This window comes from Vulpes lagopus, chromosome 11 (genome assembly GCF_018345385.1).
Source record: "Vulpes lagopus strain Blue_001 chromosome 11, ASM1834538v1, whole genome shotgun sequence".
In the NCBI taxonomy this organism is placed as follows: Eukaryota; Metazoa; Chordata; class Mammalia; order Carnivora; family Canidae; genus Vulpes; species Vulpes lagopus.
In genome coordinates this window covers 101,578,815-101,605,408 of record NC_054834.1, presented here as the reverse complement: position 1 = coordinate 101,605,408, position 26,594 = coordinate 101,578,815, and the positions used below count along the sequence as shown (strand labels likewise).

The 26,594-nt window shown below is 44.0% G+C and overlaps 1 protein-coding gene across 27 annotated transcripts in view; it reads left to right on the top strand.

Annotated features, from left to right (window-relative positions):
* The window catches only part of LOC121501618 (titin-like), a 281,158-nt gene that overhangs the window by 230,873 nt on the left and 23,691 nt on the right, over nt 1–26,594 (top strand). For all 27 annotated transcript variants that reach the window (XM_041773882.1, XM_041773881.1, XM_041773880.1 and 24 more), the window contains 13 exons: nt 77–17,182; nt 17,842–18,138; nt 18,248–18,835; nt 18,929–19,231; nt 19,349–19,645; nt 20,985–21,272; nt 21,383–21,682; nt 21,941–22,243; nt 22,342–22,647; nt 22,768–24,534; nt 24,858–25,151; nt 25,845–26,132; nt 26,248–26,547. In XM_041773882.1, coding sequence (XP_041629816.1) covers nt 77–17,182; nt 17,842–18,138; nt 18,248–18,835; nt 18,929–19,231; nt 19,349–19,645; nt 20,985–21,272; nt 21,383–21,682; nt 21,941–22,243; nt 22,342–22,647; nt 22,768–24,534; nt 24,858–25,151; nt 25,845–26,132; nt 26,248–26,547 — 22,437 coding nt within the window. The remainder of the gene's footprint in view (nt 1–76; nt 17,183–17,841; nt 18,139–18,247; nt 18,836–18,928; nt 19,232–19,348; nt 19,646–20,984; nt 21,273–21,382; nt 21,683–21,940; nt 22,244–22,341; nt 22,648–22,767; nt 24,535–24,857; nt 25,152–25,844; nt 26,133–26,247; nt 26,548–26,594) is intronic.

Genomic DNA, 26,594 nt, shown 5'->3' with positions numbered 1-26,594 from the left:
AGTGCCAGTATCTCAGCCAAGTTATCCAAAAGCCAAACTCCTAATATACACTTTGGTGTCTTTGCTTCTGTTTCAGATCCCCCAGGCCCACCTTCAAATGCACGTGTCACCGACACTACCAAAAAGTCTGCTTCTTTAGCATGGGGCAAGCCTCATTATGACGGAGGACTTGAAATCACCGGCTATGTTGTAGAGCATCAAAAAGTAGGAGATGAGGCCTGGATAAAAGATACAACAGGAACTGCTCTCCGAATCACTCAATTTGTTGTCCCTGATCTGCAGACCAAAGAAAAATATAATTTTAGAATCAGAGCCATCAACGATGCAGGGATCGGGGAGCCAGCAGTGATTCCCGACGTTGAAATTGTCGAACGGGAAATGGCTCCTGATTTTGAACTAGATGCTGAGCTTCGAAGAACACTCGTTGTTAGAGCAGGACTCAGTATTAGAATATTCGTGCCAATTAAAGGTCGTCCTGCTCCTGAAGTGACGTGGACCAAAGACGACATCAACCTGAAAAACCGAGCTAACATTGAGAATACGGAATCATTTACTCTTCTCATTATACCAGAATGTAACAGATATGACACTGGTAAATTTGTCATGACCATCGAAAACGCTGCTGGGAAGAAAAGTGGCTTTGTTAATGTCAGAGTCTTGGATACCCCAGGACCTGTCCTTAACCTGAGGCCTACTGACATCACAAAGGACAGTGTCACCCTGCACTGGGACCTTCCTCTGATAGATGGGGGCTCACGTATAACAAACTACATCGTGGAGAAACGAGAAGCAACACGGAAATCTTACTCCACAGTCAGCACGAAGTGCCACAAATGCACATATAAGGTTACCGGCTTGTCCGAAGGTTGTGAATACTTCTTCAGAGTGATGGCAGAAAACGAATATGGAATTGGTGAGCCAGCAGAAACAACAGAACCCGTGAAAGCCTCTGAGGCACCATCACCACCAGATAGTCTGAACATTATGGACATAACTAAGAGCACAGTCAGCCTGGCGTGGCCTAAACCAAAGCACGATGGTGGCAGTAAGATCACTGGCTATGTAATTGAAGCCCAGAGAAAGGGCTCTGACCAGTGGACTCACATCACAACCGTGAAAGGGCTAGAATGTGTGGTGAAGAATCTAACAGAAGGAGAGGAATATACCTTCCAAGTGATGGCTGTGAACAGTGCAGGAAGAAGTGCCCCTAGAGAAAGCAGACCTGTCATTGTCAAGGAGCAGACAATGCTTCCAGAATTGGATCTGCGTGGCATTTATCAGAAATTGGTCATTGCCAAAGCTGGTGACAACATCAAAGTTGAAATTCCAGTGCTTGGTCGGCCAAAGCCCACAGTCACGTGGAAAAAAGGAGACCAGATTCTTAAACAGACACAGAGAGTTAATTTTGAAAATACAGCAACTTCAACCATCTTAAATATCAACGAGTGTGTAAGAAGTGATAGTGGGCCCTATCCATTGACAGCAAGGAACATTGTAGGAGAGGTTGGTGATGTCATCACCATTCAAGTCCACGATATCCCAGGGCCACCCACTGGACCAATCCGATTCGATGAAGTTTCATCTGATTTTGTAACCTTCTCTTGGGACCCGCCCGAGAACGACGGAGGTGTACCCATAAGCAACTACATAGTAGAAATGCGACAGACCGACAGCACTACGTGGGTTGAACTAGCAACCACCGTCATACGCACTACCTATAAAGCCACTCGCCTCACTACTGGAGTGGAGTATCAATTCCGGGTAAAAGCACAAAACAGATACGGAGTTGGACCAGGCATCACATCAGCACCTATAGTTGCCAACTATCCATTTAAGGTTCCTGGGCCTCCTGGGACCCCTCAGGTGACTGCAGTTACCAAAGATTCTATGACAATAAGCTGGCATGAGCCTCTTTCTGATGGTGGAAGCCCCATTTTAGGATATCACATTGAAAGAAAAGAACGAAATGGTATTCTCTGGCAGACCGTGAGCAAAGCATTGGTGCCAGGCAACATTTTCAAATCTAGTGGACTTACAGATGGTATTGCTTATGAATTCCGAGTGATTGCAGAAAACCTGGCAGGCAAAAGCAAGCCAAGCAAGCCATCTGAACCTATGCTTGCTTTAGATCCCATTGACCCACCTGGGAAACCGGTTCCTCTGAATATTACTAGACACACAGTGACACTTAAATGGGCTAAGCCTGAATACACTGGAGGCTTTAAAATTACCAGTTATATAGTTGAAAAGAGAGACCTTCCCAATGGACGGTGGCTAAAGGCCAACTTCAGCAATATTCTGGAGAATGAGTTTACAGTCAGCGGCCTAACAGAAGATGCTGCCTACGAATTCCGAGTGATTGCCAAAAACGCTGCTGGTGCTGTTAGTCCACCGTCTGAGCCATCAGATGCTATCACGTGCAGGGATGACATCGAAGCACCAAAGATAATGGTGGACGTTAAGTTTAAAGACACAATAATATTAAAAGCAGGAGAAGCATTCAAGCTAGAAGCTGACGTTTCAGGTCGCCCACTTCCAACGATGGAATGGACCAAAGATGGAAAGGAGCTTGAAGGCACAGCAAAGCTAGAAATAAGAATTGCAGATTTCTCTACTTATCTGATAAACAAAGATTCAACAAGAAGGGACAGCGGCGCGTATATCCTTACAGCAACTAATCCTGGTGGGTTTGCTAAACACATTTTCAACGTCAGAGTTCTCGATAGACCAGGCCCACCTGAAGGACCTTTAGCTGTATCTGAAGTGACAGCAGAAAAATGTGTACTGTCGTGGTTGCCTCCACTGGACGACGGAGGTGCCAAGATTGAACATTACATAGTTCAGAAACGTGAGACCAGCAGATTGGCGTGGACAAATGTCGCCTCAGAAGTCCAAGTGACAAAGCTGAAGGTCACTAAGCTTTTGAAAGGCAATGAATACATATTCCGTGTCATGGCTGTAAATAAATACGGAGTTGGAGAGCCACTGGAATCAGAGCCTGTGCTTGCGGTAAATCCGTTCAGACCCCCTGATCCACCCAAAAACCCCGAAGTTACAGCCATCACTAAAGACTCGATGGTTGTCTGCTGGGGACATCCTGACTCCGACGGTGGAAGTGAAATCATCAATTATATCGTAGAACGGCGTGATAAAGCTGGGCAACGCTGGGTGAAATGCAACAAAAAAACTCTTACTGATTTGAGATACAAGGTGTCTGGACTAACAGAAGGGCATGAGTATGAGTTCAGGATCATGGCTGAAAACGCCGCTGGAATTAGCGCACCGAGTTCCACGAGTCCGTTTTATAAAGCTTGTGATGCTGTGTTTAAACCCGGCCCACCAGGGAACCCACGCGTTCTAGATACAAGCAGATCATCCATTTCAATTGCTTGGAATAAACCGATCTACGATGGTGGCTCAGAAATCACTGGGTACATTGTCGAGATTGCCCGGCCCGAGGAAGATGAGTGGCAGATTGTCACTCCACCAGCTGGCCTCAAGGCAACTTCTTACACCATCACCAACCTCGTAGAGAATCAGGAATATAAAATCCGCATCTATGCCATGAACTCCGAAGGGATGGGAGAGCCTGCGCTGGTTCCTGGGACCCCGAAGGCTGAAGAGAGGATGCTGCCTCCAGAGATTGAGCTGGACGCTGACCTGCGCAAAGTTGTCACCATAAGAGCTTGTTGCACCCTGAGACTGTTTGTCCCCATCAAAGGCAGGCCAGCCCCTGAGGTGAAGTGGACCCGGGAACACGGAGAGTCCTTAGATAAAGCCAGCATCGAATCCACGAGCTCTTACACGCTGCTCATCGTCGGAAACGTAAACAGATTCGACAGCGGCAAATACATACTCACGGTAGAAAACAGCTCGGGCAGCAAATCTGCGTTTGTCAATGTTAGAGTCCTAGACACCCCAGGCCCCCCGCAGGACCTCAAGGTGAAGGAGGTCACTAAGACATCTGTCACGTTGACGTGGGAGCCTCCTCTCCTTGATGGCGGTTCGAAAATAAAGAACTATATTGTTGAAAAGAGGGAATCAACCAGAAAAGCATATTCAACTGTTGCAACAAATTGCCACAAGACGTCCTGGAAGGTAGACCAGCTTCAGGAAGGGTGCAGTTACTATTTCAGGGTTCTTGCTGAGAACGAATACGGCATCGGGCTGCCTGCCGAAACTGCGGAATCTGTGAAAGCCTCAGAACGACCCCTTCCACCAGGAAAAATAACTTTGGTGGATGTCACCAGAAACAGCGTGTCACTCTCTTGGGAAAAACCAGAGCACGACGGAGGCAGTCGAATTCTAGGCTACATTGTGGAGATGCAGAGCAAAGGTAGCGACAAGTGGGCCACATGTGCCACAGTCAAAGTCACCGAAGCCACCATAACCGGATTAATTCAGGGTGAAGAATACTCTTTCCGTGTGTCCGCTCAGAACGAAAAGGGCATCAGCGATCCCAGGCAACTGAGCGTGCCAGTAATTGCCAAAGACCTTGTCATCCCACCAGCCTTCAAACTCCTGTTCACCACTTTCACTGTACTGGCCGGTGAAGACCTAAAAGTTGACGTTCCGTTCATTGGACGCCCTACACCTGCTGTAACCTGGCATAAAGACGACGTGCCACTGAAGCAGACCACTAGAGTAAATGCGGAGAGCACAGAAAATAATTCACTACTGACAATAAAGGAAGCCTGCCGAGAAGATGTTGGACATTACACAGTTAAACTGACTAACTCGGCTGGTGAAGCTACCGAAACCCTTAATGTTATTGTTCTTGACAAACCAGGGCCTCCAACAGGACCCGTTAAAATGGATGAAGTGACAGCTGACAGTATTACTCTTTCCTGGGGCCCCCCTAAGTACGACGGCGGGAGTTCTATCAATAATTACATCGTAGAAAAACGGGACACTTCCACAACCACCTGGCAAATTGTATCAGCTACTGTTGCAAGGACAACAATCAAGGCCTGTAGATTAAAGACCGGATGTGAATACCAGTTTAGGATCGCAGCTGAAAACAGATACGGAAAGAGCACATACCTGAATTCGGAGCCTGTCATAGCCCAGTATCCATTCAAAGTCCCCGGCCCTCCTGGCACGCCATTTGTAACGCTCTTCTCCAAGGACAGCATGGAAGTACAGTGGAATGAGCCAGTTAGTGACGGAGGTAGCAGAGTCATCGGCTATCATCTAGAGCGCAAGGAAAGAAATAGTATCCTCTGGGTGAAGTTGAATAAAACGCCCATTTCTCAAACCAAGTTTAAGACCACTGGCCTCGATGAAGGCATTGAATATGAATTTAGAGTCTCTGCAGAGAACATCGTGGGCATCGGCAAGCCAAGTAAGGTGTCAGAATGCTACATGGCGCGTGACCCATGCGATCCGCCTGGACGGCCAGAGGCAATTATTGTCACACGAAACTCTGTGACGCTCCAGTGGAAGAAACCCACTTATGATGGTGGAAGCAAGATCACCGGCTACATTGTAGAGAAGAAAGAATTGCCTGACGGCCGCTGGATGAAAGCCAGTTTCACGAACGTCATTGACACTCAGTTTGAAGTAACTGGCCTAGTTGAAGATCAGAGATATGAGTTCCGGGTGATAGCTCGAAATGCTGCAGGAGTGTTTAGTGAGCCTTCAGAAAGCACGGGAGCAATAACAGCAAGAGACGAGGTAGATCCACCACGAATAAGTATGGATCCAAAATACAAAGACACAATTGTGGTTCACGCTGGTGAGTCATTCAAGATTGACGCAGATATTCACGGCAAACCGATACCGACCACTCAGTGGGTAAAAGGTGATCAGGAGCTTTCAAATACAGCTCGATTAGAAATAAAGAGCACGGACTTTGCCACCAGTCTCAGCGTAAAGGATGCAGTACGTGTTGACAGTGGCAATTACATACTGAAGGCCAAAAATGTCGCAGGGGAGAGATCAGTTACCGTAAATGTCAAGGTCCTCGATAGACCAGGGCCACCTGAAGGACCTGTTGTGGTATCAGGAGTGACAGCGGAAAAATGCACACTAGCTTGGAAACCCCCACTACAGGATGGTGGGAGTGACATCATAAATTATATTGTGGAAAGGAGAGAAACCAGCCGCTTAGTTTGGACTCTGGTTGATGCCAATGTGCAGACTCTCAGCTACAAGGTTACTAAGCTTCTCGAAGGCAATGAATATATCTTCCGTATAATGGCTGTAAACAAATATGGTGTTGGTGAACCGCTTGAATCTGAGCCAGTAATTGCCAAGAATCCGTTTGTAGTGCCAGATGCACCAAAGGCTCCAGAAATCACAACAGTGACCAAGGACTCAATGGTTGTTGTATGGGAAAGACCAGCATCTGATGGTGGCAGTGAAATTCTTGGATATGTTCTTGAAAAACGGGATAAGGAAGGCATTCGATGGACAAGATGCCACAAACGCCTGATTGGGGAATTGCGCTTGAGAGTAACTGGACTCATAGAAAATCACAATTATGAGTTCAGAGTCTCAGCCGAGAATGCTGCTGGACTTAGTGAACCAAGCCTACCTTCTGCTTACCAAAAGGCTTGTGATCCTATTTATAAACCAGGACCTCCAAACAATCCCAAAGTCATAGATATTACCAGATCTTCTGTCTTCCTTTCTTGGAGCAAACCAATATATGACGGTGGCTGTGAAATCCAAGGCTACATTGTCGAAAAATGTGATGTGAGTGTTGGCGAATGGACCATGTGCACTCCACCAACCGGAATCAATAAAACAAATATAGAAGTAGAAAAGCTATTGGAGAAGCATGAGTACAATTTCCGTATCTGTGCTGTCAATAAAGCTGGAGTTGGAGAACATGCGGATGTCCCAGGACCTGTTATAGTTGAAGAAAAATTAGAAGCACCAGACATTGAACTTGACCTAGAACTAAGGAAAATTATAAACATAAGGGCAGGTGGCTCCTTAAGGCTATTTGTTCCCATTAAAGGTCGTCCTACACCAGAAGTTAAATGGGGGAAGATGGATGGTGAAATCCGAGATGCAGCTATAATTGATGTCACTAGCAGTTTCACCTCTCTCGTTCTTGACAATGTCAACCGATACGATAGTGGAAAATACACTCTCACATTAGAAAACAGCAGTGGAACAAAGTCTGCCTTTGTTACTGTGAGAGTCCTGGACACACCAAGTCCACCTGTTAACCTGAAAGTCACAGAAATCACTAAAGACTCAGTATCAATTACATGGGAACCGCCTCTGCTGGATGGGGGATCCAAGATTAAAAATTACATTGTTGAGAAACGTGAGGCCACAAGAAAATCATATGCTGCGGTTGTAACAAACTGCCATAAGAATTCTTGGAAGATTGAACAACTCCAGGAAGGCTGCAGTTATTACTTCAGAGTCACAGCTGAGAACGAGTACGGTATTGGCCTTCCTGCCCACACTGCTGATCCTATTAAGGTTGCAGAAGTCCCACAACCTCCAGGAAAAATAACTGTGGATGATGTCACCAGAAACAGTGTTTCCTTGAGTTGGACAAAGCCCGAACATGATGGTGGCAGTAAAATCATTCAGTATATTGTGGAAATGCAAGCTAAGCACAGCGAGAAATGGTCAGAGTGTGCTCGAGTCAAGTCCCTCGAAGCGGTAATTACTAACCTGACTCAGGGAGAAGAATACCTCTTTAGAGTTGTGGCCGTAAATGAAAAGGGAAGAAGTGACCCCAGGTCCCTTGCTGTTCCAGTAGTTGCGAAAGATCTGGTCATCGAGCCAGATGTGAGACCTGCATTCAGCAACTACAGTGTACAGGTTGGCCAAGATTTGAAAATAGAAGTGCCAATTTCTGGACGTCCTAAGCCAACCATTACCTGGACTAAAGATGGTCTTCCACTGAAGCAGACCACAAGAGTCAACGTTACTGATTCCCCTGACCTCACCGTACTCAGCATTAAAGAAACGCATAAGGATGACGGTGGACACTATGGAATCACAGTTGCTAATGTTGTGGGTCAGAAAACAGCATCCATTGAAGTTATAACTCTAGATAAACCTGATCCTCCAAAAGGACCTGTTAAATTTGATGAAGTCAGTGCTGAAAGTATTACAATATCTTGGAGCCCCCCAACATACACAGGGGGCTGCCAAATCACCAACTACGTTGTTCAGAAAAGAGACACAACCACCACGGTATGGGACACGGTTTCTGCTACTGTCGCCAGAACCACACTTAAAGTGACCAAACTGAAAACTGGTACAGAATACCAATTCAGAATATTTGCTGAAAACAGATACGGACAAAGCTTTGCCCTGGAGTCGGAGCCAATTGTAGCTCAATATCCCTACAAAGAACCAGGCCCTCCAGGCACACCATTTGTCACAGCCATTTCCAAAGACGCCATGGTCGTTCAGTGGCATGAACCAATCAATAACGGCGGAAGCCCCGTCATAGGTTACCACCTTGAGAGGAAGGAAAGAAATAGCATTTTGTGGACAAAAGTCAACAAAACTATTATTCATGACACTCAGTTTAAAGCACTCAATCTTGAAGAGGGCATTGAATATGAGTTCAGAGTTTATGCTGAAAATATTGTTGGAGTAGGTAAAGCAAGCAAGAATTCCGAATGCTACGTAGCCAGAGATCCCTGTGACCCGCCAGGAACCCCAGAAGCAATAATGGTTAAAAGAAATGAAATCACTTTACAGTGGACCAAACCTGAATATGATGGCGGAAGTATGATTACAGGTTACATCATAGAGAAGCGTGATTTGCCTGAGGGTCGCTGGATGAAAGCCAGCTTCACAAATGTCATCGAGACTCAATTTACCGTGTCAGGCCTTACTGAAGATCAAAGATACGAGTTTAGAGTCATTGCGAAGAATGCAGCTGGTGTAATAAGTAAACCCTCTGACAGTACTGGACCAATAACTGCCAGGGATGAGGTTGAACTTCCGAGAATTTCAATGGATCCAAAATTCAGAGACACAATTGTGGTGAATGCTGGAGAAACATTCAGGCTTGAGGCTGATGTCCACGGAAAGCCCCTTCCTACCATTGAGTGGTTACGAGGAGATAAGGAAATTGAAGAATCTGCCAGATGTGAGATAAAGAACACAGATTTTAAGGCTTTACTTATTGTAAAGGATGCCATTAGAATTGATGGTGGACAGTATATTTTAAGAGCTTCCAATGTTGCAGGTTCTAAGTCTTTCCCAGTAAATGTAAAAGTATTGGACAGGCCAGGACCTCCAGAAGGGCCGGTCCAGGTTACTGGAGTCACTTCTGAAAAATGCTCTTTGACATGGTCTCCACCACTTCAAGATGGTGGCAGTGACATTTCTCACTATGTCGTTGAAAAGAGAGAAACAAGTCGACTTGCCTGGACTGTGGTTGCTTCAGAAGTTGTGACCAATTCTCTGAAAATTACCAAACTCTTAGAAGGGAATGAATATATTTTCCGCATAATGGCTGTCAACAAATACGGTGTTGGGGAGCCTTTGGAATCTGCACCAGTACTGATGAAAAATCCATTTGTGCCTCCCGGACCACCAAAAAGCTTGGAAGTCACCAACATTGCCAAGGACTCCATGACTGTCTGTTGGAACCGTCCAGATAGTGACGGTGGAAGTGAGATTATCGGCTACATTGTAGAGAAGAGAGACAGAAGTGGCATCAGGTGGATAAAATGTAGTAAACGCCGCATTACAGATTTGCGTCTGAGGGTAACAGGATTAACAGAAGATCATGAATACGAATTCAGAGTCTCTGCAGAAAATGCTGCTGGAGTTGGAGAACCAAGTCCAGCTACAGTTTATTATAAGGCTTGCGATCCTATATTCAAACCTGGCCCACCCACCAACGCACACATTGTGGACACCACTAAAAATTCAATTACACTCGCTTGGGGTAAGCCCATCTATGATGGTGGCAGTGAGATCATAGGCTACGTAGTAGAACTCTGTAAAGCAGACGAAGAAGAATGGCAAATAGTTACTCCACAGACTGGCCTGAGAGCCACTCGATTTGAAATTTCAAAACTCATTGAGCACCAAGAATATAAAATACAAGTCTCTGCCCTCAATAAAGTTGGCTTAGGTGAGGCTACGTCGGTTCCTGGTACTGTGAAACCAGAAGATAAACTTGAAGCACCTGAACTTGACCTTGACTCTGAATTAAGGAAAGGAATAGTTGTCAGAGCTGGTGGGTCGGCCAGAATTCACATTCCATTCAAGGGTCGCCCAACACCAGAGATCACTTGGTCTCGAGAGGAAGGTGAATTCACAGATAAGGTCCAAATTGAAAAGGGGGTAAACTATACCCAACTATCAATAGACAACTGTGATAGAAATGATGCCGGAAAATACATTCTCAAGCTGGAAAACAGCAGTGGATCTAAATCCGCTTTCGTGACTGTGAAGGTTCTGGACACCCCAGGACCTCCACAGAATTTGACAGTCAAAGAGGTTAAAAAGGATTCTGTCCTTCTGGTATGGGAACCACCCATCATTGATGGGGGTGCAAAGGTGAAGAACTATGTTATTGACAAACGTGAGTCAACCAGAAAAGCATATGCTAATGTGAGTAGTAAATGCGGTAAAACAAGCTTTAAAGTTGAGAATCTTACAGAGGGAGCCATTTATTACTTTAGAGTCATGGCTGAAAATGAATTTGGAGTTGGTATTCCAGTGGAAACTGTTGATGCTGTGAAAGCTGCTGAACCTCCTTCCCCGCCAGGAAAAGTGACACTCACGGATGTGTCCCAGACCAGTGCATCGCTGATGTGGGAGAAACCTGAACATGATGGTGGTAGCAGAGTCTTGGGTTATGTTGTTGAAATGCAGCCCAAAGGAACCGAAAAATGGAGTACTGTTGCCGAATCCAAAGTCTGTAGTGCAGTCATTACTGGTTTGAGTTCTGGACAAGAATATCAGTTCCGTGTCAAGGCTTATAACGAGAAAGGGAAAAGCGATCCAAGAGTGCTCGGTGTTCCTGTCATAGCCAAGGACTTGACCATACAGCCTAGTTTTAAGTTGCCATTTAACACATATACCGTCCAGGCTGGAGAAGATCTTAAAATCGAAATCCCAGTTATCGGCCGACCAAGACCTGAAATTTCATGGGTCAAAGATGGTGAGCCTCTTAAACAAACAACAAGAGTAAATGTTGAGGAAACAGCTACTTCAACTATTTTGCACATTAAAGAAAGTAACAAAGATGACTTTGGAAAATACACTATAACAGCAACAAATAGTGCAGGTACCGCAACAGAAAATCTCAGCATTATTGTTTTGGAAAAGCCCGGACCTCCAACTGGACCAGTTCGGTTCGATGAAGTTAGCGCAGACTTTGTGGTCATATCTTGGGAACCTCCAGCCTATACTGGTGGCTGCCAAATAAGCAACTACATTGTAGAGAAGCGAGATACAACTACCACCTCTTGGCAGATGGTATCAGCAACAGTTGCGAGAACAACGATTAAAGTAACCAAACTGAAAACAGGCACAGAGTACCAGTTCAGAATTTTTGCAGAAAACAGGTATGGAAAGAGTGCCCCTCTCGATTCTAAACCAGTTGTTGTACAATACCCATTTAAAGAACCTGGACCACCTGGAACTCCTTTTGTGACATCAATTTCAAAAGATCAAATGATTGTGCAGTGGCATGAGCCAGTTAACGATGGTGGGAGCAAAGTTATCGGCTACCATCTTGAACAGAAAGAAAAGAACAGCATTTTATGGGTCAAATTAAATAAGATTCCCATTCAAGACACCAAATTCAAAACAACCGGACTTGATGAAGGACTTGAGTATGAGTTCAAAGTTTCTGCTGAAAATATTGTTGGCATCGGCAAGCCTAGCAAAGTGTCAGAATGCTTTGTCGCTCGTGATCCATGTGACCCACCTGGCCGCCCTGAAGCCATTGTTATCACAAGGAACAATGTCACACTGAAATGGAAGAAACCTGCTTATGATGGTGGTAGCAAAATTACAGGTTATATCGTAGAAAAGAAGGATCTACCCGATGGCCGCTGGATGAAAGCCAGCTTCACCAACGTGTTAGAGACTGAATTTACAGTGAGTGGACTTGTAGAAGACCAGAGATATGAGTTTAGAGTAATTGCAAGAAATGCAGCTGGCAACTTTAGTGAACCGTCTGAAAGCACTGGTGCCATCACTGCAAGAGATGAAATTGATGCACCGAACGCCTCACTGGATCCCAAATATAAAGACGTAATCGTTGTTCACGCAGGAGAGACTTTTGTCCTTGAAGCTGACATCCGCGGCAAGCCCATACCCGATATCGTTTGGTCAAAAGATGGAAAAGAGCTTGAAGAAACAGCTGCGAGGATGGAAATTAAATCTACTATTCAGAAAACCACTCTTGTTGTCAAGGACTGTATACGTACTGATGGAGGACAGTATATTCTGAAACTCAGCAACGTTGGTGGTACAAAGTCCATACCAATCACTGTAAAGGTACTTGACAGGCCAGGGCCCCCAGAAGGACCTCTGAAAGTTTCTGGAGTTACTGCTGAGAAATGTTACCTGGCGTGGAACCCGCCTTTACAGGACGGTGGTGCTAATATCTCACATTACATCATTGAAAAGAGAGAAACAAGCAGACTCTCCTGGACCCAGGTTTCCACTGAGGTCCAGGCCCTCAACTACAAAGTCACTAAACTGCTTCCTGGTAATGAGTACATTTTCCGCGTCATGGCTGTCAATAAATACGGAATTGGAGAGCCCTTGGAATCCGAGCCCGTGATAGCCCGTAATCCTTATAAACTACCAGGTCCCCCTTCACCACCCGAAGCCTCAGCAATCACCAAAGATTCTATGGTGGTAACATGGGCACGTCCAGTGGATGACGGAGGTGCCGAAATTGAGGGCTACATTCTTGAAAAACGAGATAAGGAAGGCATTAGATGGACCAAGTGCAACAAGAAAACTCTAACAGATCTCCGGTTCAGGGTAACTGGCCTTACCGAAGGTCATTCCTACGAGTTCAGAGTTGCTGCCGAAAACGCAGCTGGCGTGGGTGAACCAAGCGAGCCATCTGTTTTCTACCGTGCCTGTGATGCTCTGTATCCACCAGGTCCACCAAGTAATCCAAAAGTGACGGATACTTCCAGATCTTCTGTCTCCCTGGCGTGGAGTAAGCCGATTTATGATGGCGGTGCCCCCGTTAAGGGCTATGTCGTTGAGGTCAAAGAAGCTTCTGCGGATGAATGGACAACTTGCACTCCACCAACAGGATTACAAGGAAAGCAATTCACAGTGACCAAGCTTAAAGAGAACACGGAGTATAACTTCCGTATCTGTGCCATCAATTCTGAAGGTGTGGGTGAACCTGCAACTATACCTGGCTCAGTTGTGGCGAAAGAGAGGCTGGAGCCACCAGAAATAGAACTCGATGCTGACCTGAGAAAGGTAGTCGTTCTGCGGGCAAGTGCTACTTTACGCTTATTTGTCACCATCAAAGGCCGACCGGAACCTGAGGTTAAGTGGGAGAAGGCCGAAGGCATTCTCACTGAGAGGGCCCAGATCGAGGTGACCAGCTCATACACAATGTTAGTCATTGATAACGTCACCAGATTTGATAGCGGTCGGTATAACCTGACGCTAGAAAATAACAGCGGTTCTAAGACAGCTTTCGTTAACGTCAGAGTTCTTGACTCGCCAAGCGCCCCTGTGAATTTGAATGTGAGAGAAGTAAAGAAAGACTCGGTGATCTTGTCTTGGGAGCCACCACTTATCGATGGTGGAGCGAAGATTACAAACTACATTGTCGAAAAACGAGAAACTACAAGAAAAGCATATGCTACGGTTACAAACAACTGCACCAAGAACACATTTAAAATTGAAAATCTACAAGAAGGATGTTCTTACTACTTCCGAGTCTTGGCTTCCAATGAATACGGGATTGGTTTGCCAGCTGAAACAACTGAACCCGTTAAAGTTTCTGAACCACCCCTCCCACCCGGAAGAGTGACCCTTGTCGACGTGACCCGCAATACAGCTACAATTAAGTGGGAGAAACCAGAAAGTGACGGTGGCAGCAAAATTACTGGTTATGTAGTTGAAATGCAGACTAAAGGGAGTGAAAAATGGAGCACTTGCACACAAGTTAAGACTCTGGAGGCGACTGTATCTGGCCTAACTGCAGGAGAAGAGTACACCTTCAGGGTAGCTGCAGTGAATGAAAAAGGAAGAGGTGACCCGAGACAACTTGGAGTGCCGGTAATTGCACGGGACATTGAAATAAAGCCCTCAGTTGAGCTTCCTTTCAATACTTTCAATGTAAAGGCTAGAGACCAACTGAAGATTGATGTTCCATTTAAAGGAAGACCTCAAGCGACCGTAAGCTGGAAGAAGGACGGTCAGATTCTTAAGGAAACGACACGGGTCAATGTCTCTTCTTCAAAGACCGTAACGTCACTCTCCATTAAGGAAGCTTCAAGGGAAGATGTCGGAACTTATGAATTGTGTGTTTCAAACAGTGCCGGGGCCATAACCGTTCCTATCACTGTGATCGTCCTTGACAAACCAGGGCCTCCAGGACCTGTTCACATCGATGAGGTCAGTTGTGACAATGTAACCATTTCTTGGAATCCTCCAGAATATGATGGTGGCTGCCAAATCAGCAATTACATTGTGGAAAAGAGAGAAACCACTTCTACCACATGGCACGTGGTTTCACAAGCAGTAGCAAGAACATCCATTAAAATAGTTCGTCTGACCACAGGAAGTGAGTACCAGTTCCGGGTGTGTGCAGAAAACCGCTTTGGCAGGAGCTCCTACAGCGAGTCTGCACCTGTTGTTGCAGAGTATCCATTCAGCCCCCCGGGCCCTCCTGGTACTCCTAAGGTCGTGCATGCCACAAAATCGACCATGATCGTAAGCTGGCAAGTGCCAGTTAATGATGGAGGAAGTCAAGTAATTGGCTATCACCTTGAATATAAAGAGAGAAGCAGCATTCTCTGGTCCAAAGCAAATAAAATCCTCATCGCCGATACGCAAATGAAAGTCTCCGGCCTCGATGAAGGACTGATGTATGAGTATCGTGTGTACGCCGAGAACATCGCTGGAATCGGTAAATGCAGTAAATCCTGTGAACCGGTCCCTGCAAGGGATCCTTGTGATCCTCCCGGACAACCCGAAGTCACAAATATCACAAGAAAATCGGTGTCGCTTAAGTGGTCCAAACCACGTTATGACGGTGGAGCTAAGATCACAGGCTACATTATCGAACGTAGAGAGCTACCGGATGGCCGGTGGCTGAAGTGCAATTTTACTAATGTACAAGAAACATACTTTGAAGTGACTGAACTTACTGAAGACCAGCGTTACGAATTCCGTGTTTTTGCAAAGAATGCGGCTGACTCCGTCAGCGAGCCATCTGAATCCACTGGGCCGATTACAGTGAAAGACGATGTCGAGGCTCCAAGAATTATGATGGATGTCAAGTTCCGAGACGTCATTGTTGTCAAAGCTGGAGAGGTCCTGAAGATAAATGCGGACATTGCAGGGCGACCTCTGCCGGTAATTTCCTGGGCCAAGGATGGGGTCGAAATTGAAGAAAGAGCAAGAACAGAAATTGTCTCGACAGACTGTAACACTGTGCTAACGGTGAAGGACTGTGTCCGACGAGACACTGGGCAGTACGTACTAACCCTGAAGAATGTTGCAGGGACTCGGTCTATGGCAGTTAATTGCAAGGTACTTGATAAGCCTGGCCCACCTGCAGGACCACTTGAAATAAGTGGCCTCACGGCTGAGAAATGCTCCCTTTCCTGGGGACCACCCCAAGAAAATGGTGGTGCAGATATCGACTATTACATCGTAGAAAAACGTGAAACAAGCCGCCTCGCGTGGACGATATGTGAAGGAGAGTTAAGGACAACATCCTGTAAAGTAACCAAGCTACTCAAAGGCAACGAATACATCTTTAGAGTAACAGGTGTTAATAAATATGGTGTTGGTGAGTCCCTGGAGAGCATGGCGGTAAAGGCACTAAATCCATTTACGGTTCCAAGTCCACCCACATCTTTGGAAATTACATCTGTGACCAAAGAGTTCATGACCCTTTGCTGGTCGAGACCTGAGAGTGATGGAGGCAGTGAGATCTCTGGCTATATAATTGAGAGGCGAGAGAAAAACGGTCTACGATGGGTGCGGGTAAACAAAAAACCAGTTTATGACCTGAGAGTGAAATCAACCGGACTTCGGGAAGGGTGTGAATATGAGTATCGGGTTTATGCAGAAAACGCTGCTGGCCTGAGCCTTCCAAGTGAAACCTCTCCCTTGATTCGGGCAGAAGACCCGGTGTTCTTGCCATCTCCTCCATCCAAACCCAAGATCGTGGACTCGGGCAAGACAAATATAACTATCAGCTGGGTTAAGCCCTTGTTTGATGGTGGGGCCCCAGTAACTGGATACACCGTAGAATACAAAAAATCTGATGAAACTGAGTGGGAAACTGCTATTCAGAACTTAAGAGGCACAGAATATACTATAGGTGGACTAACTACAGGAGCCGAATATGTTTTCAGAGTAAGATCTGTCAATAAGATTGGTGCTAGTGATCCCAGTGATAGCTCGGATCCCCAAATCGCAAAAGAAAGAGAAGAAGAACCTGTATTTGATCTTGACAGTGAAATGAAGAAGACCTTGATTGTCAAGGCCGGTTCCTCATTTACCATGACCGTACCTTTCCGGGGAAGACCAGTGCCTAGCGTCTTGTGGAGTAAGCCAGACACTGACCTCCGCACCAGAGCTTACATTGATTCCACAGACTCTCGTACGTCACTTACTATTGAAAATGCCAACCGAAATGATTCTGGAAAATATACACTCACAATTCAGAATATTTTGAATGCTGCTTCACTGACCTTAGTTGTCAAAGTTTTAGATTCTCCGGGTCCTCCAGCCAATATTACCGTACATGATATAACCAAAGAATCTGCTGTGTTATCCTGGGATGTTCCTGAAAACGACGGTGGAGCTCCAGTGAAGAATTACCACATAGAAAAACGTGAGGCCAGTAAGAAATCGTGGGTCTCTGTGACCAACAACTGTAGCCGCCTCTCCTACAAAGTCACCAACCTACAAGAAGGGGCCATCTACTACTTCCGGGTCTCTGGAGAGAATGAGTTTGGTGTCGGTGTGCCAGCTGAAACAAAGGAAGGAGTAAAAATAACAGGTATGTTCTAAGAACAAAGAACATCTATATATCCATATTAATTTTCCTAGAATACTATGTATCATTTTAATTACTCTCACTTAATTTTTTTTTTTGACCTGAAGTCATTATTTATTTACACAAGCCTCATCTGGTAAATGGTGTCTGATTGTGAATTACCTAAAAATCTCACTTAATTTTAAAGGCTTTTGGTTCATACCTCAGATAGTTCATACTATAGCACGACACAAAATCTCTAAGAGAAAGTTCTTTGTTAATTTAAAAAAAATGTAAAAATTTACATAGCTGGAGTTGAATTTAAGTATAACTGAATATGACTGCAGATAGAGTGTGTGTGCAGAAATTGTATGAAGTTTCTTATAAAACTGTTCATCTTATTCCTTTTATACCCATGACAAATTTGAGATAAATTTTACCCTTTAATCTAGTCGCTTGACACTTAATTTGAATATGAATGCTATGACATCCTATGACATGTAATGACAAAGCTTAGGGAAGCTTTGCTTGGCTCAGAAGTCAAACTAGTTATGTAAAAAGGAGGAGACTCAAAGGAAAGGAAGTATGTGGCCTTCATTTAAAATTTTTCTTTGATGATGCAGAAGGAACACACATGGGAAAAAATGTACTAATCTCTTTCTTTTGATGTTTTACTTTCTTAGAAAAGCCAAGCCCACCTGAAAAACTTGGAGTGACAGGTGTATCCAAAGACAGTGTTTCCCTGACCTGGCTGAAGCCAGAACACGATGGTGGAAGCAGAATTGTACACTATATCGTTGAAGCAGTAGAAAAGGGACAGAAAAACTGGGTTAGATGTGCAGTGGTGAAGTCAACCCATCACATTGTTTCTGGTCTGAGGGAGAATTCTGAATACTTTTTCCGGGTGTTTGCTGAAAATCAAGCTGGTCTGAGTGACCCAAGAGAGCTCCTGCTTCCCGTTCTTATTAAGGAACAACTAGGTATGTCTGCTTTTCTATAGAAGCCAAATTTGAGATGGTTTGTATTGATTTAATTTTTAGAAACTCTTTTTTCACCTTCATCTGCTGTACTTTTTTTTTTTTTTTTTAGAACCACCTGACATTGATATGAAGAACTTCCCAAGTCATACTGTATATGTTAGAGCTGGCTCAAACCTTAAAGTTGACATTCCAATTTCTGGTAAACCGTTGCCCAAAGTGACCTTGTCAAGAGATGGTGTGCCCCTGAAAGCAACCATGAGATTTAACACTGAAGTTACCGCTGAGAACCTGACCATCAATCTCAAAGAAAGTGTTACCACTGATGCTGGAAGATATGAGATCACTGCTGCCAACTCCAGTGGGACAACCAAAGCTTTCATTAACATCATTGTACTGGACAGGCCTGGTCCCCCAACTGGCCCTGTTGTTATCAGCGACATAACAGAAGAAAGCGTGACTCTCAAATGGGAGCCACCTAAGTATGATGGTGGAAGTCAAGTTACTAATTACATCGTACTCAAGAGAGAGACAAGTACTACAGTATGGACTGAGGTGTCTACCACAGTTGCAAGAACCACGATTAAAGTCATGAAACTGACCACAGGAGAAGAATACCAGTTCCGCATCAAGGCAGAAAACCGCTTTGGCATCAGTGATCACATAGATTCAGCGTGTGTGACTGTCAAACTGCCATACAGTAAGTTGTCAAATGTTTCAAAGATCCCAGGTTTTCATTCACATAAATGTTTTAAAGGTCTGTGCTAACATAAGGGATTTCTCTCTTTTGTAGCAACACCTGGACCACCATCTACACCATGGGTCACTAACGTTACTCGAGAAAGCATCACCGTGGCCTGGCATGAACCAGTGTCCAATGGAGGCAGCGCAGTTATAGGCTATCACCTGGAAATGAAAGACAGAAACAGTATTTTATGGCAAAAAGCCAACAAATTGGTCATCCGCACAACTCACTTCAAAGTCACAACAATCAGTGCTGGACTTATTTATGAATTCAGGGTATATGCAGAAAATGCTGCTGGTATTGGAAAACCCAGCCATCCTTCCGAACCAGTTCTAGCCATTGACGCCTGTGGTATGTATTTTTCTTGAGAAGGAGGGTTTTGACTACTTACAAATGCACATCTTATTTCTGCAAAGCAAAATAATGTTGCCGCAAGTTCCACTGATCTGCTTTCTCTTATTACCACAGAACCTCCAAGAAATGTCCGTATCACTGATATTTCAAAGAACTCTGTCAGCCTTTCATGGCTACAGCCAGCTTTCGATGGAGGAAGCAAGATTACAGGCTATATTGTTGAGAGGCGAGATCTTCCAGATGGCAGATGGACCAAGGCCAGCTTCACCAATGTTATCGAGACTCAATTCGTTGTCTCTGGCTTGACTCAGAATTCCCAGTATGAATTCCGGGTCTTTGCTAGAAATGCCGTTGGTTCGGTCAGCAATCCATCCGAGGTTGTAGGCCCCATTACATGCATTGATTCTTATGGTAAGCATTTTTAGAAATTCAAGTCCCAGTAGCAATTTAACCCAATATTTCTCCATACTTGTTCTGGTCCTAGTCTATAGAATATATCTTTTACTATGCATCTCAATTAGGTATTTGGAAGAAATTATGTGAACTAGCTGGGAGTCACAGGAAAATTCTTTAATCCTTCCTGCTCTCTTAACTGTAAAATGTGAGATTTGGACTACAGGATATCGAAAAGTCCTTTCCAACTTCAACCTTTAGAAGTCTTTGACCATACGAGTTGGTGCTCTCCCTTTTCTATTTTAAACTATCAGAGTCGACAATTAAAACCATGGTTGAGTGCCCAGAGAACCTTCTCTTAAATAAGACTAAAGGGGGCCATTAATGATGATAGTATTAGCGGTAGCTAACATTTACTGGATATTTTTCATGAATTCTCTCCCTTAATTAGCCCATTTTACAGAAGAGAAACTGAGGTTTAGAGTGTTTATGTGACTTCCCCAACAGGGAGCAGCTCCTTAGTGTACAGTGGAAATTCAAAGAGACTCCAGAACTCTCTCTGCTTTGCAGTCATTCCAAAATACACATAGTTGGCAATTCTGGAAAATCACAAACACGTTCAACTCAACAATGGATTCAAAACTAAAATTTCATGAGGGTTAGGTACCCTGTGACACTTTTTCAAAAGTACCCTCTGTCTAAAGAGTCTTTCTGGTATCTGAGCAAAAGTCTCCACTCCTGTCCCCATGCTTAGAATCCCAGGGCCACTCTTTATGAATCAGGCTTTGCTGTGAGGCTGCGAAGCAAGTCAACAAATTTAGTTCTGTTTCTCAATTGTTCTAAGCAGCCTGGCAGAAAAATCTGTCTAGTGAAATGTAGAGTTCTAAAAGTAAAGAATTCAGACTTTGAGAGTCAGACATGAACAGCCCATACTTGGATGTCAGTGAACTGGGAAGGGAAAATAACAAGAATAGGAGGTAGTCAGAAGAAAGGAGGACCTAGAATGAAAAAAAAAATGTATAATTCCGCTTCTCCGGGGATGTTCTCACTACCATATTCCATTTTGTCCCTGGAATTAAACACCTGATAGATATTAATATACATTTCAAAGGCATTGAAGTCCCTGTGCCATTAGTGCAGCATCCCTGGAGGACTGAGCTTCCTCACCACCTTTCTTCCCCGTCTGGGATAGAAGCGTGGCTTGCAAAATTTGAATGTTTGAAATAATAGGTACATAAAATTAGAACCACCATATATGCACATATGACTTCAGAAAAGCCAACGACCCCACTTTGAAGCAGCAATTATTTTTTCCATCCTTCTGAGCTTTTAAATATTTCGTGTGTTTTTCCTACAGGTGGACCCGTAATTGATTTGCCTCTAGAATACACAGAAGTTGTCAAATACAGAGCCGGTACATCTGTGAAGCTCAGAGCCGGCATTTCCGGCAAACCTGAGCCTACAATTGAGTGGTATAAAGATGATAAAGAGTTACAAACCAACGCCCTGGTATGCATTGAAAATACCACCGACCTTGCATCTGTACTCATCAAAGATGCAAATCGCCTTAATAGTGGAAGCTACGAATTAAAACTGAGGAACGCCATGGGCTCGGCCTCAGCCACCATCAGAGTACAGATCCTTGGTAGGTGGTCTATAGGGCAGCATCTTATTTTGTTTGTTGAAAACTTGGCAATTTTAAATCAGTAGCCTTTTTAAAAGAACTGACATACTGTCATCTTCTTTCATTAACAGACAAGCCAGGACCTCCGGGTGGTCCAATTGAATTTAAGAGGGTCACTGCTGAAAAAATAACTCTTCTCTGGCGCCCTCCAGCGGATGATGGTGGTGCAAAAATCACTCACTACATTGTGGAAAAACGTGAGACAAGCCGCGTAGTGTGGTCTATGGTGTCTGAAAATTTGGAAGAGTGCATCATCACAACCACCAAAATCATCAAAGGAAATGAATACGTCTTCCGAGTTCGAGCCGTGAACAAATACGGAATTGGTGATCCACTGGAATCCGAGCCAGTGGTGGCAAAGAATGCCTTTGGTGAGACAAGATTTCATTAGGAAACTGAACTCAAATGCTTGAGAATTTTACAAATAAACTATTCTGCTAGCTTGCATGTTTTCTTAGAATGATTTTGGTTTTCTTTTGTTTCACTTCTCTCCTCATTGTCATCCTTGTCACAAGGGAAAGTATCAATCAGCGAAAGCAATATTCTTGCATAGGATCTGAAGACTGAAAGGTAGAATTGATCCATGATATTGATCCTTCAAACTCATTTTCCTTTTCCTTTCTGAACAGTTACTCCTGGGCCCCCGGGCATACCAGAGGTGACAAAGATCACCAAGAATTCAATGACCGTTGTCTGGAGCAGGCCAGTTGCAGATGGTGGTAGTGAAGTAAGTGGCTATTACCTTGAGAAAAGAGACAAGAAGAGTCTCGGATGGTTTAAAGTCTTAAAGGAGACTATCCGTGACACCAGAGAGAAAGTGACGGGACTCACAGAAAACAGTGACTACCAATACCGAGTTTGTGCTGTCAATGCTGCTGGTCAGGGTCCATTTTCTGAACCATCTGACTTCTACAAAGCTGCTGATCCTATTGGTAAGTGGTCATAAATGCAGCATCTTCACCCGTGTCTCTTTTGTGTCACTGAATTGTACATGACTATGTAATGACTATATTATGAATGGCCATTCCAGACCCTCCAGGCCCACCAGCTAAGATAAGAGTCGCAGATTCGACCAAATCATCCATCACTCTTGGCTGGAGTAAGCCCGTCTATGATGGAGGCAGTGCTGTTACTGGATACGTTGTCGCGATGAGACAAGGAGAGGAAGAGGAATGGACTGTTGTCTCTACCAAGGGAGAGGTCAGAACTACAGAATATGTGGTATCTAATCTGAAACCTGGAGTCAACTACTACTTCCAGGTATCTGCCATAAACTGTGCTGGACAAGGAGAACCTATAGAAATGACTGAACCTGTACAAGCTAAAGATATACTTGGTATGTACCTATGGGTATGGCTGTGTTTTGTTTTGTTTTGTTTTGTTTTTATTAGAGTGCTTCTAGGAAAACATTTTCTTGCTTTAAAACTCAAAATATATGACCATTTTATGTCTACAGAGGAACCAGAGATCGACCTAGATGTGGCTCTCAGAACCTCTGTTATAGCTAAAGCTGGTGAAGATGTACAAGTGTTGATTCCCTTTAAAGGCAGACCTCCACCTACTGTCACATGGAGAAAAGATGAGAAGAATCTTGGCAGTGATGCCAGATACAACATCCAGAACACCGATTCTTCTTCATTACTCATTATTCCTCAAGTCACTCGCAATGATACAGGAAAATACATTCTCACAATAGAAAATGGAGTTGGTCAACCCAAGTCTTCAACCGTGAGTGTTAAAGTGCTTGATACACCAGCCGCCTGCCAAAAACTACAGGTTAAACATGTTTCTCGAGGCACAGTCACTTTGTTCTGGGATCCTCCTCTCATTGATGGAGGATCTCCCATAATTAATTATGTCATTGAAAAGAGAGATGCCACCAAGAGAACATGGTCTTCGGTGTCACACAAATGTACCAGTACATCCTTTAAGATAACAGATTTGTCGGAGAAAACACCATTCTTCTTCAGAGTTCTTGCAGAAAATGAAATTGGAATTGGGGAACCTTGTGAAACTACAGAACCAGTGAAGGCTGCTGAAGTCCCAGCTCCTATACGTGATCTCTCAATGAAAGACTCAACAAAGACATCTGTTACCCTAAGTTGGACCAAGCCTGACTTTGATGGTGGTAGCGTCATCACAGAATATGTTGTGGAAAGGAAAGGTAAAGGTGAACAAATGTGGTCACATGCTGGCATAAGTAAGACCTGTGAAATTGAAGTTGGCCAACTTAAGGAACAGTCACTCCTGGAATTCAGAGTGTTTGCCAAAAACGATAAAGGACTGAGTGATCCTGTCACTATTGGGCCAATTACAGTGAAAGAACTTGTGATTACACCTGACGTTGACCTGTCAGATATCCCTGGGGCACAAGTCGCCGTGAGAATTGGGCATAACGTGCACCTCGAATTACCTTATAAAGGAAAACCCAAACCATCTATCAGTTGGCTGAAAGATGGTTTGCCATTGAAAGAAAGCGAGTATGTTCGTTTCAGTAAAACTGAAAACAAGATTACTTTGAGTATTAAGAATGTCAAGAAGGAGAATGGAGGGAAATACACCGTTATTCTTGATAATGCAGTTTGTAGAACCTCAATTCCCATTACAATCATCACACTTGGCCCGCCATCAAAGCCCAAAGGGCCTATTCGATTTGATGAAATCAAGGCTGACAGTGTCATCATGTCATGGGACGTGCCTGAAGATGACGGAGGAGGAGAAATTACTTGTTACAGCATTGAGAAGAGGGAAGCTTCACAAACTAATTGGAAGATGGTGTGTTCAAGTGTTGCCAGGACAACCTTCAAAGTTCCTAATCTAGTCAAAGATGCTGAATACCAGTTTAGGGTTAGGGCGGAAAATAGATATGGAGTCAGCCAGCCCCTCGTCTCGAACACCATTGTGGCAAAACACCAGTTCAGGATTCCTGGCCCCCCAGGAAAGCCCGTTATATACAATGTGACTTCTGATGGCATGTCACTAACTTGGGATGCTCCAGTTTATGATGGTGGTTCAGAAGTTACTGGATTCCATGTTGAAAAGAAAGAAAGAAACAGCATCCTCTGGCAAAGAGTTAACACATCACCAATATCTGGAAGAGAATATAGAGCCACCGGCCTAATGGAAGGCCTAGATTACCAGTTCCGTGTATATGCTGAAAATTCTGCTGGCCTAAGCTCACCCAGTGACCCAAGCAAATTTACTTTAGCTGTTTCTCCAGTAGGTAAGTAACTGAGTATTATTCAAATATATTTAATTCAGCAACTGAATACGTTACTAACAAATAAATCAAACACTGCTTTTCTTCCACATATCACCTTCTCATGTATCTTCTGGTCACTAGAGAGCTGGTCAGGCAAAGCAAAGGGGATAATTTTAAGTCAGTCTACTACAGTAATTTAAAGTTCTTTTTAAAGTTTAACTACAAAGACAGTTGAAATTAAAATGAGCTTGGGGGATTTATTCATTTTTTCTTCCATTGTGAATGAACTGGTAACAGAAGTTGATTACAGAAATGATACAGTTAATGTCCATATAACTTTTTAGACCCGCCTGGCACTCCTGACTACATTGATGTCACCCGGGAAACCATCACACTTAAATGGAACCCTCCATTGCGAGATGGAGGCAGTAAGATTGTGGCCTACAGCATTGAGAAACGGCAAGGGAGCGATCGTTGGGTCAGATGCAACTTTACTGATGTCAGCGAATGTCAGTACACAGTCACAGGACTTAGTCCTGGGGATCGATATGAGTTCAGAATAATTGCAAGAAATGCCGTTGGTACTATAAGTCCTCCCTCACAGTCTTCTGGCATCATCATGACAAGAGATGAAAATGGTAAGCATTTACAAATGATCTCCAAATATGATTTAAAACATTCACATTTTTTAAATATACTTTTGGCCCCTGGCCTGTAAAAGTGGAACAGGAACATCATTTCATACAGATTACCCAGGGTTGTTATGTGGATAACTTAGATTTTCTACCTTTCAGATGAAGAGAAGAAAAAAAAATAATAATGTAATTGGCATCAATTCTTTTTTACCATGACTGTTGTTTCACTCTGTTCCCATATAAATAGCATGCAAATGGGAATGGGTTTTTAGTTTTGTCATCATTTATAATAAAGAAAAACACTCCCAAAAATAATTGTCCAGCTTTACTCAAGTTACTAAAATACAACGTACACCCAATGGTACAGTCCTCACCTTGCTTGAGTGCCACTGATGACCCCTTACAGGAATTTGAATATACAGCAGCATCAGGAAGTAAAGGTCTATAAGTGGTTTTCTTTTTACAAATGTCAATGCAAGATTAATAACATGACAGACATAAAAGGGGATAACCTAATAGCATGCAGATGTTCAGCCCCACAATCTAAATTCTCACTTATCAATCCTGCTTTCATAGTAGCCTTTGGTAACACAGGATAAACATCCCTCTTCCAGGCTTTAAGATGTGGTACTAATGAAAAACATGTTTGTTTTCATTAAGCCAAACTAATACATATTATTTCTATTTCCTTTATAGTTCCACCAACGGTAGAGTTTGGCCCAGAGTATTTTGATGGTATCACTATTAAGTCTGGAGAGAGCCTCAGAATTAAAGCTTTGGTGCAGGGACGGCCAGTACCTCGCGTAACTTGGTTCAGAGATGGAGTAGAAATTGAAAAGAAGATGAACATGGAAATAACTGATGTTCTAGGATCCACCAGCCTTTTCGTGAGAGATGCTACCCGGGAACACCGTGGTGTATACCGCGTGGAAGCCAAAAATGCATCTGGCTCCTCAAAAGCAGAAATTACCGTGAAAGTACAAGGTACCTCCAATAGCTTCTTCATCTTACCATTTACAGGACTTGGGTTAGAGACATGCCTGATTGCACCTCAACGGACAAGGAAAAATAAACTAACTCTGGAACCTTTTTCTTATAGATACACCAGGAAAAGTAGTTGGGCCAATAAGATTCACCAATATTACTGGCGAGAAGATGACCCTGTGGTGGGACGCTCCACTCAATGATGGCTGTGCTCCCATCACTCACTACATCATTGAAAAACGGGAAACCAGCAGACTTGCTTGGGCACTAATTGAGGACAATTGTCAAGCCCACAGCTATACTGCCACTAAACTAATAACCGGCAATGAATACCAGTTCCGTGTTTCTGCGGTTAACAAGTTTGGTGTTGGGCGGCCACTTGATTCTGACCCAGTGGTTGCACAAATACAATACAGTAAGTATCTGTTTTTACTAAGTGGTACTATGTCGTAAGATTAACTT